At 38.6% G+C, this 19,220-nt stretch overlaps 1 protein-coding gene across 1 annotated transcript in view; it reads left to right on the top strand.

Annotated features, from left to right (window-relative positions):
- LOC150090009 (katanin p80 WD40 repeat-containing subunit B1-like) overlaps positions 1-19,220 on the top strand; it is a 331,620-nt gene that overhangs the window by 68,220 nt on the left and 244,180 nt on the right. Inside the window, exon 2 of the mRNA XM_090368931.1 lies at positions 17,834-17,964. Coding sequence (XP_090225057.1) covers positions 17,834-17,964 — 131 coding nt within the window. The remainder of the gene's footprint in view (positions 1-17,833; positions 17,965-19,220) is intronic.

Raw genomic sequence — 19,220 nt, 5'->3', positions numbered from 1 at the left:
CGCAAATGACATCTTGTTAGATAAAAACAGAAAGTCCAACGCCACCGTCAATAACCATTATGGCTCTTTTAGTACTACTGTTCTACCAGAATAATAGTAACACTAATGCAGCACTACGTGAATATCGGAAACTTAAGGTTTGCGTAAAGGACTTTTGACGTCAGTGGGGCTTCGAAAACTAATAAAGAAATTTGAAGCGACCGGGGAGTTAGATGTAATTCCAGGCAGGAGAGGCGCCTCCGTAGCCAGGTGGGAAGGAGCAGCAGTGCGTAGCACACGCTTCTTGATTAGACCGGGGTTCGAGCCCATCATCACCAAATACTTAGGATGCGGAAAGGTCAGGGAATTACCACCGCATATTCCGGAGCAATATGGCCTTAGTTGTTAATGCTCCTAAAAACCAAACAAACAACAACAATCCAGGCAGGAGACAACCACGTATCGGAACGGAGGTAATGGATGAAGTGGCCGTTGCAATGGCCTCCAGGTCAGAATGCGAAACACTACCAGTCAGTAGTGCCAGAGTTGTGTCAAGAGACTTGAACCTTCCTTGGTCTACTGTACGTAAAGTGCTTCGAATAATTTTATGCTGGTTCCCGTACAGGATTTACGTAGTGCAAGAACTAAAGTCTTGTGATCAGCAACAACGACTAGACTTTGCTCTACGATTTCTGGCTCCTTTGGAACTTGACGATACATGGGCTCGAATGATCTTGTGGTCTGAGACACATTTCACTCTTCATGGGGGTGCTGTAAATGAACAAAACTGCCGAATATTCTTGTCCATCTGCTGTGCATGAAAGACCACTACAAAGTCCATACGTTACAGTATGGCGTGGATTCACAGCAGAGTTTATAATCGGACCATTTTTCTTTGAAGAGTCTACACCTCATGGCTCCCTGAGGTGTACAGTAACTAGTGCATGGTACTGCGCTCTTCTGAGAGATCACATTATTCCCGCTCTGCAAGAAAGGCAATGCTTGGAGACTGTAGTGTTCATGCAAGATGGTGCCCCTCCCCACGTTGGTCGACAAGTGAAGAAACTGCTCCGTTCAACATTCGGAAATGATCACATCATTTGTAGAGACCTTCTGCAGTTCTGGCCAGCCCGATCAGTTGATCTCAATCCCTGTGATTTCTGGCTACGGGGATACCTGAAAGACAGTTTACCGTGGTGGCATCAGACGCTTGTCGATTTGAAAGCAAGCATTAAAGAGCATGTAGCCAACATCCTCAATGGGATGGTACGGGAAACTGTGTCGCACGCAGTTCTCCGTTTTCAGAATGCCATCTCAAGTGAAGGAAAGAACAATATCTGTCGATTTCTAAGTTCTGATATTAAAATCTAATCTTAAGTTAAGTATTCTATCTCATGTTTACAGTGCCAATTTCTCCACTGGTGGCGAAAATTTGAACTAATCTTTTTTCTTCTACAAATCGCTTCCCCATACCCTAAATGACATACCCACCGATTTTCACAGCGCTATCTCTAACAGTTTTGACACTAGGGTCTCCTGAATGGGGAAACTTATTTTATAACTACTCCGTATATATGCACTTCCTGGCCACTTTATCAGGACCATGAGCTATTGTGTTGCACCGACGCTGGCTCTAATCACTGCTCTGATACGACGTAGCTTGGAGTCAGTGAAGTTCTGAAAAGTGACGCGAGGAACATTGGCTCATTCATGTCACAAATGTGCCATCAATCCTGTAAAGATGCGAGCAGAAGATTGTGCTGACGAACGTACAGTTTATTTCTATGTCGGCCCAGTCTCAGCTGCTCAGTGGGATTGATATCCGAAAGTTGCGCTTACCTGTGAGATGTTGGAAGTCTTTCTCGTACCACACCTATCACATGTTTAGAGAGGTGGATGGTTACATTATCATCTTAAGGGGTGCCTCTTGTTCATAAAGATAGACATGCAATATTGTTGTGTGTACCTGACCTCAACGATAGTTTACATTTTCTTTGACCTTCATCGTGCCCACCAAAGTGTGTTAGTTGTCTGACGGCTCCAGGGGTTCCCCCATTTCCGCGTTGTATTCTTTGTGAGTGACACAGAACTCTGTGAAGGCCAGAGATTTAAAACGTGTGCGGGGAGTGGTCTGTTGTGTAACGTTATGTTTTCTGTTGTTTCTCTGACCATTTAGCTGTTATGCCCCTATTGGGACCCTCCGTTGCCCACACTTTACCACGCGGAGACAGGTCAGGCACCCAGTAGATTATTTAAGTACTCTGGCAGGCTCCACCACCTAATTTCCAAGGACTTCAGTGGCAAGGCCTAAAAAAAAAAGTGTGTGTGTGGGGGGGGGGGGGGAGTGTACACTAGAATTTGGCCAAAGGAGATTTACAAGAAAACGGTAGAATTTAGACGTTGATTAGAATTTGGCCACATTGTTAAGGGGTGTACTCGGTCGGTTTAGTGAGGGGGGACTGAAGATTGGGGGGAAAACAAATAGAAGAATAGGGACGATAGAATAGGTAAACCCAAAGAGGTCAGTGGAGACGAGCCCCACCAGACGAAGTATGGGGGGGCAGGCAGGCAGGGAGGAGAGGAGAGGAGACAGAGACCTGTCTCCTCCCTCCCCTGCCCGGGGATGGGATTTTAAGAGGTACCGGGTTAGAGTATCCATTGTATACCACCAGTGGGATCAGAGGACCAAGATGTATCACAGAAACATGCTTCGCACCATTACGCGTTCTCCAGTAATCTGCACTGTTGGTGCCTAACAGGATGGTTCCAGCATCTTGGTTGGTGTCTTCCATATTTGCACTCTTCCATCGTTGCTGAAAACATAAATCGGGACTCATCGGACCATATGGCTTGCCTCGAGATCTTCTCTGTCCAGTCTTTGCTGTTTTGACACCAACGCAGCCATATTTTCTCGGTTATGTCTGAGATCAGTAGTTTCTCTGAAGCTCTCCTACTCCTGTAGGAAATCCTTCGCATGGTGCGTATAGCGATGTCTTGTGATGTTCCCATTAAATGCAGAGGTTAATTTTCCATCGTTCGGCGACGATTACACTTGGTAATCATCTGCAGGCGTCGAACACTTCGCTTCTTCACCGTACATTTTAGATTGCAATTGCTTCTGTTTACTTTTCATTCGTTAAAAGATTCGAATGGCTCTTGTGGAACGCTCGACAAGTTCAGCTATCCTCTCTGCTGTAGCACTTGCTAAACGCGTATCGACTGTCATGCCTCTTTTGAAGCTCCTGATATCCTTCCGCTCCTCAGTGGTTTTCAACCGGGATGCCGCGGCACCTTAGAGTGCCGCAATAACATTCCAGGGGTGTCACGCAATTTGGGTTTAAGTTACTTAAACTTATTATTATTTTTTAATTTATATGTTTATTTCATTATAAAAAGGTGTACAGTATCTTTAATTTTGTGGTGATCTATAATTGATGTTTACTTAGTATCTCTATATAAAGCATAAAATTATATATACACTGTGCTGCCACTTTATTAGGTACACCTACCTAGTAGTGTGTTGAGCCTTCAAAACAGCCTGAATTCGTCTAGGCATGGATTGAACAAGATGCTCAAAACGTTGTGCAGGAATGGAGTACCATGCAGACATGTGTGTGTCACGCAGTTCCTTGAGATTCGACGGAGGTGTAGGCCTGCAGCGAACAGCCCTTTCTAGCTCATCCCAAAGGTGTTCAATAGGATTGAGATCCTTTTGGACTGAGTGGGCCACTGCAGCAAAGAAAAGTCATCGTCATGTTCCTGGAACCATTCTATAGTGATTCGGGCTTTCTGCACCGGCGTATTATCCTGCTGGAAGTAACCATCTGACTGAGGATAAGCTGTCAACATGAACGGATACACTTGGTTAGCAACGATGTTTAGGTACGATGTGGCATTCAGACGTGAATCTATGGTTATCAATGGACCCAACGTGTGCCAAGAAAACATTCCCCACACCATAACACTGCCCCCACCACCACCTTGCACAGTAGTCGTCAGACATGACGGGGTCCATGGATTCATGTTGGTTTTGCCAAATTCTGAGCCTTCCATCAACATGATGCACCAGGAACTTCGATTCGTCAGACCAAGCAAATGTTTTCCAATCCTCGATAGTCCAGTGCTGGTGTTGCTGTGCCCACAGGGGCGTGGTCTTTTGTTCTTCATTGATAACAAATGTACGCGATGTGGCCGTCGGCTGTTGTAGCCCATTCGTGACAAAGTGCGACTAGTGGTCCGCTGCGATATTTTGTTCTGCGCACCAAGGTTGTATTCTGACGTGATGTGCGACATTGTGGCCCGTCTGTTTGCTTGCACAATTCTAGACATCCCCTCTGACCTCTCTCATCAACAAGCGATTTTCTTCCACAGGAGTGCCGTTGAGAGGATGTTTTCTGTTCGTTGTACCATTGTCGATACACCTTTGAAACTGTGGTGCGTGAGAAGTTCAGGAGAACTGGCGTTTCAGAGATGCTTTGTCCAGCACGTCTTGCACCTACCACCATGCCATGTTCGAAGTCCGTTAGATCACTCCTTTTCCCCATTCTTGCTACGGTTTGTACGCTTAACTGATACTAGAAAGGTTGTTCTGTTGCATTTATATCCACAACTGTGGTCATGTGACTTGCAACGTTTGGAACAAACCATTTGTGTGCACAACAGGGATGTACCTAATAAAGTGGCAGCACAGTGTATACAATTTGTGTTATGAAATGTAATTTTTATAATTATATTATTGTAATAAATATATAACATTATATACATTATTTTAATATTTTACACACACACACACACAGATATATACATAGAGCGAATCGGATCTAACTGGCAGAAAATTGAGTAGGGGTGCCGTTATTAAAAAAGTTGAAAACCACGGGTCTAACTGATTTTAGTGCTAGCCGGGTCACACGACTTTTTACTGCTTTCCTGCACACGTTATCCGAGCTCTTCGATTTACATATTTTTGTTGAGGTTTGCATATATCCTGTAATTTGTTCAAATCTACTTTATTAGGGTCTTGGATGCCCTAACAAAGTAGCTAGGCAGTGTATATAATACATGTATATCAATATTGTTTGGGTCTGCTTATTGTCAGGGATGGCTATTTACACAGGACACTTAGTTCAGGAAAATTGCTTGTGGTGGGAAGGTGTATGCTGGGGCCATAAGACCCAACCTCTTAATAGGAGGGCCTTGGCATTAAATTGTTAATTTGTATTAATACCAAGGCCCTCTATTAAGAGGTCGGCTTCCGATGACTCCAGCACGCCTGAGTACTTGTCCTTCTTTATCAGTTCTCCAAATAGGCCTCTGGGATTGGGTATATTCATAATATAATTTTAAGTATTTTTCACCAACCGTATGTTGAAATGACAAAATAAAACGAAAGCCAAAATGTTGATAACTTTATAATTAAACTTACAATAAATTACTATTTACAGTGGATATAAAACAAGCAATTAAAATATCATAAAATATAATAAAATATACCAGGTTAAAAGCGATAAAATATCTGTAAAACAAATGAAGTATCAAGCAAATGTTTTACAGATATTTTATCGCTTTTAACCTGGTGTATTTTATGATATTTTAATTGTTTGTTTTATATCCACTGTAAATAGTAAATGTAAGCTTAATTATAAAGTTATCAAAAGTTATTATAAAGTTATCAAAATTTCGCTTTCGTTTTATTTTGTCATTTCAACATACGGTTGGTGAAAAATACTTAAAATTATATTATTCTTTATCAGTTTCTTTACCACTTTTCAGTAACCTTTAGAATAATTTGGAATACCTTTTTTATCTTTGCTTCCTTTTACCTTTACTAGTTCTTTCTCTTTTCCCACACAGGTATGCTGTTTGATTCTATCGTATGACATTTCAGCAACAGACATTATTCTGCATTTTAAGTCATCCGTCAAGTTTTCAAGTACATTCTAATTATTATCTGATAAAATAAACTCTGTTATCATTCACGTAGCGTAGAGTCTATCCTCCCCCTTATCTATATTGATGATATGCTAAATTCTTCTACTAACCTTATTCTAATCACTTTTATATCCTTTATTGTGTACATCGGTACGGATGTTTGAAACGCTATCCTGGACAGATTATGATGGCGGTAACCCTCTGAAGATGTGTTAGCCATGATCCATTTCTTTTAATTATTTATTCATATTAATGTACATTTTAGTTTTATATCCCAACCTTTTTAGACTTTGCAAGTTCTCCATTTTTATAGTTTGGTGGTTATCTAAATCTTAAACCTCCTTGTACATTAATGCATATGACTTAATTTAATTATAATTACTTATCTTTAATTTTTACATTAGAAATAATTTCTTATTTTGTTCTCTTTATTTACTTCTTTTCATTCTTATTATTTTTCTAGCACCTTTCTCCTAGGCAACACCTATGTACTGATCATTACACCCTTTCTCTAATACTTTCTAAAATTAATATATATTTTATTTTTTAAGAATTCCGAAAATTATATCCTCCCAGGGTATCGCCGAACTTGCATCTGGGCTGTTATGAATAGTACCATAAATCATGCCCTAGTCCCAAGGCTTCTCAATTTAAGTTATTTTATTATTATTATTATTTTTTTATTTATTTATTTTTTGTAGAAACTAGCAGAATAAAATTCATTCAGATTTAAAATTTATTTTCGTTTTACATGTTTATTATTTAAAAATTTGGAAGATTTTTAAATAATAAACATGTGAAAAAAGTAAAAGTTTTCCAAAAATAAAAATAAATAAATAATAATAAAAAATAAATAAAATAAAAATAATTGAACTAAAATAACTGAGTTCCAGACGAGAGTAATAAATATTATACAGTGTAATTAAACTGAATGGCTAAATTTAGAGGACGTAAAACAATAGTGTAATTAAGTGTTCTGATTATAATTCTACCAATTAATTGATAGAGTGATAGCTCTATTAACTTCTGTTTTTTTTTTTTTTTTAATTCTGTTAATCATAAAAAAAAAAAGAAGTCATTTAATTTAAGAACAATAATCGAACGCCTAAAATGTAACGCAATGCGTACATTAACTTTTTTGGTTGCCGAGGCTTGTACTCATTTTATCCTCCAATACTGTTTAAAGCACCTTCATAAATGCTGAACGAGGTAATGAAACGGTTGGTAATTAATAATCTTTTATTTGCGGTTGGTAATAAAGATTAAGCATGCTTGAGTGTTGGCATTGTCTTATAGCACGAGAGAGTGTTCTCTCACATGATTGTGAACCGCGAAAGCTAAACTGAACACATTAACAGAATTAATCCTCATTAAAGTGTGGTTCTTTCTCCATCTGGCGCCTCCGTAGCCAGGTGGGCAGGAGCAGCAGTGCGTAGCACACGCTTCTTGATTAGACCGGGGTTCCAGCCCATGACCACCAAATACGGAGGATGCGGAAAGGTCAGGGAATGACCACCGCATATCCCCGGAGCAATATGGCCTTAGTTGCTAATGCTCCTAAATAACAAACAATAAATAAATAACAATCTTTCTCCATCTGAGTTCTTCCGTAATTTAGTTTTTTAACAGGGAGGGGGCAAAGCAAAAAGTTCTGATGGGTTTCATATGGATAGTGATATAACGGATACAATAACGAATTGATTTACAAACTGGTTGTCTGAATTCTGCGCCAGAGGAGTTGATTTGCTTGTTAAAAAACTTGTTAACATGGAAACTGGAAGCAGTCATATCCAGGAGCAAGCTCTCAGCGGTGACAAAATGAACACATATCTTTCCTTGTTTTGGGGGGAAGGACGGCGTTTTCTTGATTGCACTAGTTCGTTTAAGTCTTGGTATTGTAAAACAACTGACAACTGCCTAATCACATGTGATGATTTTTTGTAATAATATTCAGAAAATTGGGGGTATTATATTGGTGCTGTGTATTGTTATCAGCACGCTGGCAGACGATCCATGGCCGTCTCCATGTGGAGATGGCTTCTTTAATAATAAATAAATAAAATCATTTTTGCAAGAAGAAAATATCCTTTTTTATGTGTTTCACTAACAATCCATATATATATATTTTTTTTTTAAACTATTCTCTTTCATGAAATTTGTTTGATATTGAGTATGGTGAAAAGGTCCTAGCAGCGTTCAAAATATAAATTAGCCGTGGTGTGATCTGCTAATGATGCATAAAATTGAACACTTTTTACGTCATTCAAAATTGTTTAATTTGATACATAATGATGTTAACCGCGTTTTGCACTAAGAATTTAAGTGTAGCTGTATGCAATATATTTTACTTTGTTATAATAGTAATACTGTACCGTGTGATGTAATTCTTCTCATTGTAAATAAGTGTTTCAATTTCTTTAAAAGATGAAATCCTGTGAGATACATAAATTAACCACCACAAATGTATTTCTATTGTGTAAATTAATTTTACTAATAGTTCAATGCGAACATTCTTTGTGAGATTAACTTTGTTAGGAAAACCCCATTTATTGTCTGCCAATATACATGAATATCGTAGAGTAATGTAGAGGTGTCATTTCCCCTCAATTTGAATCAAATAATGGAGAATTACGATTGACATCCAAGTGCTTTGTATGCTGTTCTCAACCACTGCTCGATTTTTTTTTGATTTTTTTTTTATATTATTATTTTTAATCGTTTTGCTATTCGTTTTATTAGTATGTATATAATGATTTGTTTATGCCCCTCCGTCCTGAACGCTCTGTGAACTTAAACTCAAAGACCAAACAAGCTTTTGACCTGATTCCTTTTGCAATAGGTTTTTATTTAGCAGTAAAATTAAGGGGGGAAACAGAAGTACAAAAAAATTTTGGTAACTAAAATAACTGGTTCCGAATCATAGATAGTTTTAGACCGATTTTCATATCCCGAGAATTGATTTAGCTCCTATGCCGTTTATTTTGAAGAGAAGACAATTTTTAGCTTTTGTCATCACATTCAATCTCGGTGTCAAGCTTTCAAAAAAGTTGGCGTTTTTGCCCATGGGCAACTTTACGTAGTATTTCAGTTTCCAGGTCCAGATAATTTTTGTGCAATGATTGTAATTTTTTTTTAAAGGACGATATAGTCATACATGCAAAAAATTATTAAATTGCATTTTTACTGGAGTCTACCCAACAGACACCTTAGCTAGCTGCGAAAGGAGCCGAAGGAAAGGTTTTTGCATTTACTTTACTTCTTCTCTGAAACTGTTTTGGCGAAATATTCGCCACGTGTATTCTTGTATTCTAGTAGATTTGATAAAAAGCTATTTTTAGATGGGCATCCGGTTTCTTTGCATCCTTGCCTTTATAAGGGTTTGTTAGAGTTCATTGGGCTAAGAAGTCAGTTGAAAGGGATGTGACAGGTCATGGCTATACAGTACTACAATATCCTGGATTAGAACTTTTAACTGAGTTGACATTGAGTTATCCACATTTGTTAGATATGATTTCGTTGACCAGTGAATATGGTTTTGGCTTCCTTGCTATTGGCTTTTAAATTCCTTTTTCACACATACTTCAGGGGTTTTTTTTATTAATTTTTTCCTACTCCATTTCACTGTAATTCTTGTGTGTGCCTTTTCTTGCTATTCTTCCGTAATACTTTTTTTGTTTATATGCTCTCTCTTCCCGGGTTATCACTTGAGCAAACGTGGAAAATATTTGATTGAATTTATTGAAAATGGAGTCTGAGTTTACCATGAATTGTTACCTAGTGCAGTTTTAATTCGGGTCGCAAAATTTTTGATAAAGCAGAAGGATAACATTAAAATATTATATAACACATTGAGTGGTCACTTTATTAGGTGCACCTACCCTTTTCGTGAAATGGAGCGCTCCCTCAGTAACAGCGTCACAGGTTCGTACCATACGATATAAAGCGGGCGGACAGTACCGTAGGAATGCTGCGTGCTTGCAATTCAGAGCGAGAATAGCCAGATGAATGATTTAAGTGACTTTGAACGTGATATGTTAGTCAGCGCGAGACGCGCTGATATAAGTATCTCGGAAACTGTAACCCTGCTGAGATTTTCATGTATATATGATGAATAACCAGATAATATCTAGCCATTATCGATCGTTGATGTAAGAGTCCAACGGAAGCTGGCAGATTTGTGCAGGGTAACAGACAGGCTACAGTCAATAATAGCCCACTACAACAGTAGTAATAACCATGAGGCATCTCAGAACGCACAACACTTCGTATCTTGTCACGGATGGATATTGCAACTGACAACCTAACCGGGTTCCATTCCTATCAGCAAAAAACAAGAAGGCACAGTTACAGTGGGTTCAGGAAGATCAATAATGAACATTGGCGAATTGGAAAACGTTGGCTGGTGTGGCCTCCTGGTTCATGCTGATGGGAGGACCAGAATATGGCTTGAGTCCATGGACCCATCCTGCCTGATACAGTGCAGGATGGGTCCATGTCCCTTCATGGCTGCATTGTGGTTTCTCTCAACAGAATCTGCCAAAGCCAGAACTGTATAGACTTCGCGGTAGCACAGTACACATAAGCACCGTCTTCTTGACACTGGATGGAAAGGGTCGAATCCCATCAATGACGCGAGGAATTTTTATGCCCCCCCCTCACAATCTTCCTTAGTTAGCTGGTCTCAAGCGAGCGTTGCATGGTTTTTTTTTTTTCTGGAAATTCCTGTTTTTCGTCCAGAAAACAGGCAAATCAGAATACACCACAGAATACACTTGCTATTTACAGACGATTTGTTATTATTATTATTATTCGTTTATATCAGAGTACTGCCGCGGATATGCTCATGTCCTCCAAAACGAATTATGAAAAAAAGTAGTGTTCAAAGAACTAGCAATTTCATATTGGAAACTGGAAAAAGTGAGTACTGTATATACTCGTACTACTGTACGGCCTTTCAATAGGGGAAATTAGCTAAAAATTGGCTGTATATTCAGTTACAGAGTAATTTTTGTAAGTATTGGCATTAGTAGAGGCATATGATGCAAGAAAGTAAGCCTATACAGTATCAGCCAAAAAAAAAATCCCTTCCCATTTCACCCATCCATTCGCTCCAAACGTTTGTCTAGTTCTTCCTTGAATTTATTTAAGCTATCAACTTACATAACGACAGATGGAAGTTTGCTCCAGCAATTAACCAACTAAAGGCAAACTTCCGCACATCTACAACTGTCTTTCCTCAATTTGAATTCATGCCCCCCCCTCAGGTGCGAAATCTGATCAGAGGAAGAATCCCATCAGCATTGAGCTTTCTGAAACCATTCAAGGCCTTATACACCTCAATCAGATCACCTCGCTGGTAAGGCACCAGCGAGGTGATCTGATTCTTCTGCAAATTTCAGTCTCCAGACTGAAATTTGCAGAAATTTCTTGTTAACAGCAAGCTGTTACTTTCTTGGTAACAGCAACCCTTTGTTCCAATCACCAATCTCGTCTTCCTTTTCTGTACTCGTTACAGCAGCTTCACATCATTCCTAAAATGATGCTTCCAGACTTGTATGCGGTACTCAAAGTGTGGCCTGACCCTTTACAAAGGGATAATCACCTTCTTATCCCTGCTAGCAAAATTCCTGTATATCATTGACAAGACCCCTTGAGCTGTTCTGGCAGCTCGTCTGAACTCTCGTCTTCATATCTGACTGCACAATTACCTCCCAGATCTTTTTCATTCCCCACTACCCTGAGTGTAGTACCGTACAGTTGGTACGTTACTATGGGGTTACTGCTACCCATATGCAGTACTTTGCATTTGTCAATGTTAAACTTCATTGCCACCTCTCAGCCCATCTGTCCAACTTTTCTAGATCCTGTTGCACTTGCGTACTATCTTTAGTCATTAACAACCCTGCCAACCTCAGACCTTTTTCACCTGGTGTGGGGAGAGAGGTGGTTGTACTAACTGTTGCTACCTACGAGGATATTAAAGTTTTTTGTGTTGCTTTCAACAGAGAATTTAGTTTTTTTCATTGAAGCTTAACTTTCTTCGTGCCCCTTTTCACTCGACGTCGCGGAACTGACGATTACAATAAGTTTTGACTAATTTCGATTAATTAGTAATTTTACCTAATTTCAGAACTGCAATAGCAACATTTATAATGGTTGAGCTGTACCCTGCCCATTTACGTAATCGTAAATGTTAAGTGATTTCGTTACGTAATACCCAACCGGTAATGTCCTTGGAGATCGGATAATTCGAATCCCTTTATTTGAAATTCATAATTTTTTGCTCCTCTGAATTAAACAGGTTTTCCTTAGAAAATTTTAGGAATATTTATAAATACTCATGTTTTTCTTTACGAGTAGATTGATTAAGTGGCCTCTCAAATGTCTCTATTGCCTGGCATATTACATTTATCCTTCAGTTTAATACTGTACCTGGTTTTGGCTAGACTTTCTGGCGAGCTGTGTATGCGTCATTTCTGTCTACTTAGGGACACATAGAGAACGTGATCATCAATAATTTAAAGTTTAATTGTAGCAACCCCAGAACTGTAACTATTAGGAAAGTAAGAAAAGAATGAGAATTAACATAGTATTCTACCTCCTTTGAACTTTGCGAACATATTTCAGCGTGGGTTGTATTTTATATTCTTTTACGTTTTTCAGTATAAGATCTGTCCCCTAAAATTAGAACAATTAAATATTTCTGTTTTTTTTTTTTATTCTCTAGCGTCTATTAAATACCTTGTTTATGGAATTACGGATTTTCACATTGGTCACTAGCAAAAAAAAAAAAAAAAAAACATTCTAAACAAATAATGAAAACACTTCTGATAAGATTACTGGTATACAATAATGTGGTGTTGGGCCACCATTTGCTTTTAAGACAACTTGCATTCTGCTTGGAATAGATTAAAATATAGCTTGAACCGTCTTAAGAGGAATATTGGACTATTCTTCATGTAGAAACTTTTCAAGCTCCTTGAGTGATCAAGGTGGAGGAAGTCTACTTCTTGCTCTCCTCTCCAAATATGCCAACAATGGCTCAACATTTAAGTTTGCCGATTGCGCAAGCCCTGGGAGATGCTTAGCCTCAGTTTCATGCTGCTCAAACCAAGATTGGACCATCTGACTGTGTACATTGAGCATTATCATCTTAACATATGTCATCGTCGGTGCCGACCGGGCTAGCCGGGTGGGTAAAGTGCCTGCCTGGCAACCCAAAGGTCGCGGATTCGAATCCCGCTTCGGGCTTGGATCAAAGTACTGCAAAAACCTTGGGAGGTGCATTATGGCCACAGAAGCCGATGCGCCAACAACTACCAAAAAACAAGAAAAAAAAAACATGTCATCGTTTGTGGGAAGCAATGCTTCTTCACTCAGGGTAGTTAGTGGTAGTGATTTACCCGTTCAGGATGATGATAGGACTAAAGAATACCATGATATTGCTACACAAACCATTGTTGATCCTCCATGTTTGACGGTTGGCGCTAGACAGTCATTATGATGCGCTACCTTTGGCATTCTCCAGACATGCGCTCTCCCTGATGTTGAAAAAAGTGTGAATGCATTTTCAGATATGCTAGTGCAATTACTCGTCAAATTTTAAAGCTGTTAACACAGCTGGCCTATCTTTTGGGACATTGAAAGTGTTATATATTTTAGTAGATATCGTCCTACGTGATGCACCACTAATAATATAGATGAAATACAATATAAACTTGCTAACTATTCAGATACAATAGGAATCAGGGTCGGCGCAAGTAGATAAGCGAGGTAGGCGTCGCCTACGGACGGCAGTTCAGCAGCGCGCCAAAATGTTTTTCAACATTGCTTTCTGGTTGTTAACTTTTATCAGTATTCAACATTTAGTGCCGAAAATTTTATTTCGTCTACTAGCGGCACATAGGGTCGCAGCGCTACTAGCGGAATATGGAAAGCATGGTATAATTCTGATATATGGGCGCAGAATTTGAATTGCAGTGTGTGCATGAAATGCAGACATGGCAGAAAATGAGGTTTTATTCTTTTAGTTGCGAAGCATGTCGATTCAAAAATAGTACTGTATATTTAAAAGCTGAGAACCGTCAAGATAATATTGAGTCAGTCTGGTGTGACACAAATGATGACAGCAAAAATGAGATTAGGTGTTTTGCAGACCAATGAGCCTGATGAATACGATAATAATTTACACTTGACAATTTGGAATGGGCAAGCAGATACCATTAAAATCATCCATGATTGTATTATCATGGAGGATTTTAATTTTCCACGGTCAACGGAGATTTTCGGGTGAGCCACCACCCTCACAACATTAAGACAGAACTGGGTAACCCTGGATATCACTGAAATCTAACATTTGTTAATAGATGAGAGTACAATCTTAGCTCACAATTAGTACATTGTCTCTAGGGTGTCATTTGCAAAAACCTCGAAGAAAGTTTATTTAATCTAGTTGTGACATTATAATTTTAGTTTTTCAGTACCACATAACAGACACAAGTAAAACTTTTACTTAAATACATGAAAAATGCATCACAATGTGTGTGTGTTTTTTTTTTTTTTTTAAGCTCTTTTACTTATAGATTCTAACAACATTTATATAAGCAACCTACAACCGCAAACCCTAAAGAAAACAATGAAGAAGCTTAAAAATAAATGGACTGAATAAATATTATAGCATTTATCAACGCTGTTTGATGCTATAAGGCGCTAGTCACAAAAAGAAAAACTCAACAAAAAAATGAAATTCTGATCGCCAGTCTTTTCAAAGGGATCATCGTGGAGCAGTAACAACGCAATAGATGTACTGGGCTTAAATGGGCAGGCAGTGGATTCAAAGGAAACTACTGAACTAATGCTGAATTTAGTCTGGGGTTCCCGTCACATTTTTAAAGTTCCTAAAAATAAGATTTCACGGGGACCCTGAATCAACATTAATTGTCCCGATTCCCCATGATCTTGGAGTGACTGCGCTGTTCTGCTTCGGTAAATCCTGCTTTGTACTGAATTAAAAAAAAAAAAAAAAAAAATAATCGTGGGTCTTGAACGCTAATTTACATCTAATGAATCAAAAGAAATCGTTAGGTGTAAAGAAACAGAGGTTTTAAAATAATTAATCATGCTTAGGATGTTTGAGGTTATTCTATGTGCTTTGCCAATCAAGAAAAATAACTATTTGTTAAAAAATAAAACATAAATGTTATATTTTAATTTAATCTTCTATTTGAGTTTGTCACACTGTGCATGGCTGCTAATCCACTGTGCACTTTTTTTAATGAATATATTTATAAGGAATAATATTTGTATTTGCTTAAATTTAAATGTCCGGGGTTATCCAGTTCTCCGTTGTATTTTCGATCGATTACCCCTTTGGATAACAATATTCTTGATCCCGCTCTTAACAAAGATTCAACTAATATTCATAGCTTCTGCATTAAGAGACCATTAGTAGGAAGTGAGCATGTCGTAGTGATCTGGGACATAAGCTGAAGAGAACTGTTGTTATGGGTAAAGGTTTTAATTTTCTTAAGGGAAATTGTGGTCGCCTTAGGCATAATTTGAATTCTGTTCTGTGGGATCTGTTCAAAGAAGCAATTCTAGACTACCCATTATTTTCTATATTTAAGTCGCTGTTGACCAAGTTGATAACCACTAATTTGATAAACTCAGTAACAGCCAAAAAAAAATTGTGGGACGACCATAAACACTCGTCACAGTGCTCAGTGAATTGAACCTTACACCCTGAGTAATTTTATTAATCCGCAATAAAATTACTCAGGGTGGGGTAAGAAATGCTAATGCAGATTTTGAGAATGCAGTGGAAAAGGATATTAATTCAGATTAATTTTATTTATTACAAAAGCTCTATTATTATTTATTTGTTTTACTATCCAGATTAAGATACTGTGATAAAATAAATGGGAACCAGGCTTAGTTGTATAAGGTAAATTAATAGTTGATTTTTTTTTTTTTTTTTTTTTCGTATGTGGCATAAAAAAGAAATTATTTATAGCAGGTATACCACAGATTTATTTATTGGCAACACCGAAAATTTGCACTTCCCAGTTTGAATTTCTGGTTGCGTCTCTGTTCTTTAATTATTTAAGATTATCGACATCTCACTGTATATGGAAGTTTAAAAATAAGAACTAATTATGAAGAAAAAATATAGTTAGCTATAATGAAAAGCCTTTATAAGTTTCTGAAATATGTATGTAATAGAATAATAGAAGGATATAAGCATGCAAACATTTATTTTTGTCAAATAAAACATATATATAGTTTTATTTGTGTCATTTATTTTATTTTGTTTTGTATTAATGGAAAATTTTATGTATACATGTGCTGTAGCAGTTCATTAATTTTAGAGCCAAAGAACGCAGAGATAAGCTGAACTTAAGTTTTGTTTTTAAACTATTGTGTTCTAGCACTCGGTTTCGTTGACCTGAAGTTACACCCTTTAGTTGTGATCCTCTTTCTCTTCCATTCGTGAAATCTTCTCATGTCAAAATAAAAATACTACTTATAACAAAACCACAAGTGGTTCTGATATCAGAGTAGTGCCGTTATTCCTTTCCTTGATTTACGCCCATGAACCACAAATTATGTCCACCTATCGTTGCGTGGCGTTGACTCCACGAGACCGTCGAAGGTGTCATAGGTATCCTGCACCAGCTAGACAGAAGGATGTCCCTGAGCGAGGCACTGACGAATTTTGCATTCTGCCGCATCCCACAAATGTTCAGTGGGATTGATGTAGGCCATGGGAGCACAGGAATTGCTTGGACATGATCCTATAACTATTTCTGCACAATGCGGTTCTTGTGACATTTGTGGTTGTCTTGTTGAAAGAATCCAGTGTAATCTGGATTCTTTCAACAAGACAGTCACCATGTAGGGAAAAATTTGGTCCGAAACAATGCCGAGGTAGGATCTGCCAGTGAAGGTGTGTTTAGTGAGCATGAGGGAATCCATTGATATCGTAACTGTGCAGTATGGTTGCAGCTGTTCACCTGCTTGACGTTGAATACGCACTCGTCCATGGACATGATAAGCTCAAACTTCGATTCATCAGACCAGGTAACTCTTTTCTAGTCGTGCAATATCCAGGAACGATGCTTTTTGCCCACTGCAGGCGGAGGTGTCGACGACAGTCGGTCAATATGGACATATGAACAGGGCCATCGGGAATTGAGTCCACTGGATGGTGTGCTCGGATACGTTTCACTATGCTTCTAGTTGTAGTTTGCTGTTAATTGAGGGATCGTGAGTCGTCTGTTTTCGTGCCAACCGTTGTTCACCTTGACTGTTAACAGCCAGTGGTGGTTGTGTGTTCCTCTTTGGACCATTTCCGCCACACCTCCACTATGGCGGACCTCGAACAGCCGACAATGTCTGCAGTTGCCGAGATGCGTTCCTAGCTCCACAAATCATTTCCTGTCAAAACTCTTGAGTTCTTCCCGTTGTCCCTTCTCGGAAGACATGTAGACATAAGATACTATACATGTCTACATGTTTTCCTATTGCACGGGCTTGGTACTGACGAACTGACAGACACTACACGTGTCGCAATTATCTATGTTGCGCGGATAGGTGACGTCACTCCTAGGTGCTGTAGGATGCTTCCACTCGTGGAGACGGGTGATAATAATGTTTTGGTTCGCGAGTATATATACTGTATATGAGGCATTTCAGACTGCACCGTGCTAGTGCCTTGGTTATTATTTTATATTATAGTTTTTATCTTCAGTGATACTGAAATGTTATCCTCAGGAGGTTACTGGCTGGCTAACGATTTTAATTACTTCATGATTTTATGTATATATTTTTTCAATAAATAAACAAATTAAGGTATAACAATTTGCCTAACACATTATTGTGTATTAGAATATTGGAATGTTCTGAAGAATTTTATTATTTCATTTAGAGGAATTTGTTGCACATGGAGCAAGCGTCAACTGTCTGTCCCTAGGCCACAAATCGGGACGTGTTATCGCAACAGGAGGAGAGGACAAAAAGGTTAATTTATGGGCTGTAGGAAAGCCCAATTGTATAATGGTGAGTATTATTATTAGCGTTGCTCGTATAAATTGTTAAAAATGTATTATATAGAGGAACGATCAAAAAAATGAGCGAGACAAAAAAATTGAAACAAGCCTTTTGTAACTTAGGTAATGCTTGCTTTTAAACAGTAGATACTTCTGTCTCACTTCTCTGCCCATTTCACGTGATGCTCATCTGATAAAAATTAACGAAATCTATCACTGACGTTCTGACAGCACGGGAAAGGCCCATACCTTTATCAGCAGGACAGCGTTTCATGTTATGCTATCGTTTTGAGGATTAATTTGAGTACATGAGCGTTGAAAAGTTGGACTGTCCATTCCGGAGTTCTTTTGTTTGTTTGTTATTTGGTTTTTAGGAGCATTAGCAACTAAGCCATATTGCTCCGGGATATGCGGTGGTCATTCCCTGACCTTTCCGTATCCTCCGTATTTGGTGGTGACGGGCTCGAACTCCGGTCTAATCAAGAAGCGTGTGTTACGCACTGCTGCTCCTTCCCACCTGGCTACGGAGGCGCCAATTTCGGAGTTCTGATTTCAGTTCTGTAGAGAACTTCTGGGATGAATTGGATGGTGGGGTTGCGTATAAGGAGAGACAGTCATTTGAAAGTCGGCCCCTTTCAAAATCGGCCATTGATAGGCAATGGCATACCACCACATCTGATGCCACAGAGACCATAACAAAACCAACTCCAAAAACTGCTGTTAAAGGAAGACCTGCAACTAGGTGTAAGGATGGGATCAGTGAACTGTTGGGCGTGGCATTTTGCGATGCCCCTCGTATAGCACATGATCGATGCAGTTGGAGAAATTTGTTAGTGGGCACAGCTCCCCAAGGAACTATGTGACTGAAGAAGAAGTGTCATAGGGGGAAAAAATAGAATTGGCTGCCGCTTTGAATGGCGGAAAATATCAAAAAAAACATTTACACAAAAAAAAAAAAAAAAACTGGTGGTGTGTATTCCACGGAGAATAAAGTCCTCATGGAGACTGAAGGTTTCAGCACATGTTATTAGTTTTTCTGTAAATAAATAAAGGTTAGTTGTGAATATGGTAGCCGTCCGGATATTAATGACAGGGCAGTGTATTGTGGACTGCGCTTTTGGGCAATATTTCTTTCTCCACTACTGTTATTCTGAAAATCCTTTCTGGTAATTTTATTTATTATTTTTTTTTTGTGGGGGGGGGGGGTGCTTTCTGGATGCGGAAGTCACTTTGCCTTAGGATCATGTTCCAAAAAACTTCCAAAAT

The sequence above is a fragment of the Mastigoproctus giganteus genome, chromosome 2 (genome assembly GCF_048544385.1).
Source record: "Mastigoproctus giganteus isolate SK-2022 chromosome 2, ASM4854438v1, whole genome shotgun sequence".
Taxonomy (NCBI): domain Eukaryota; kingdom Metazoa; phylum Arthropoda; class Arachnida; order Uropygi; family Thelyphonidae; genus Mastigoproctus; species Mastigoproctus giganteus.
This window is presented reverse-complemented; position numbering and strand designations above follow the sequence as displayed.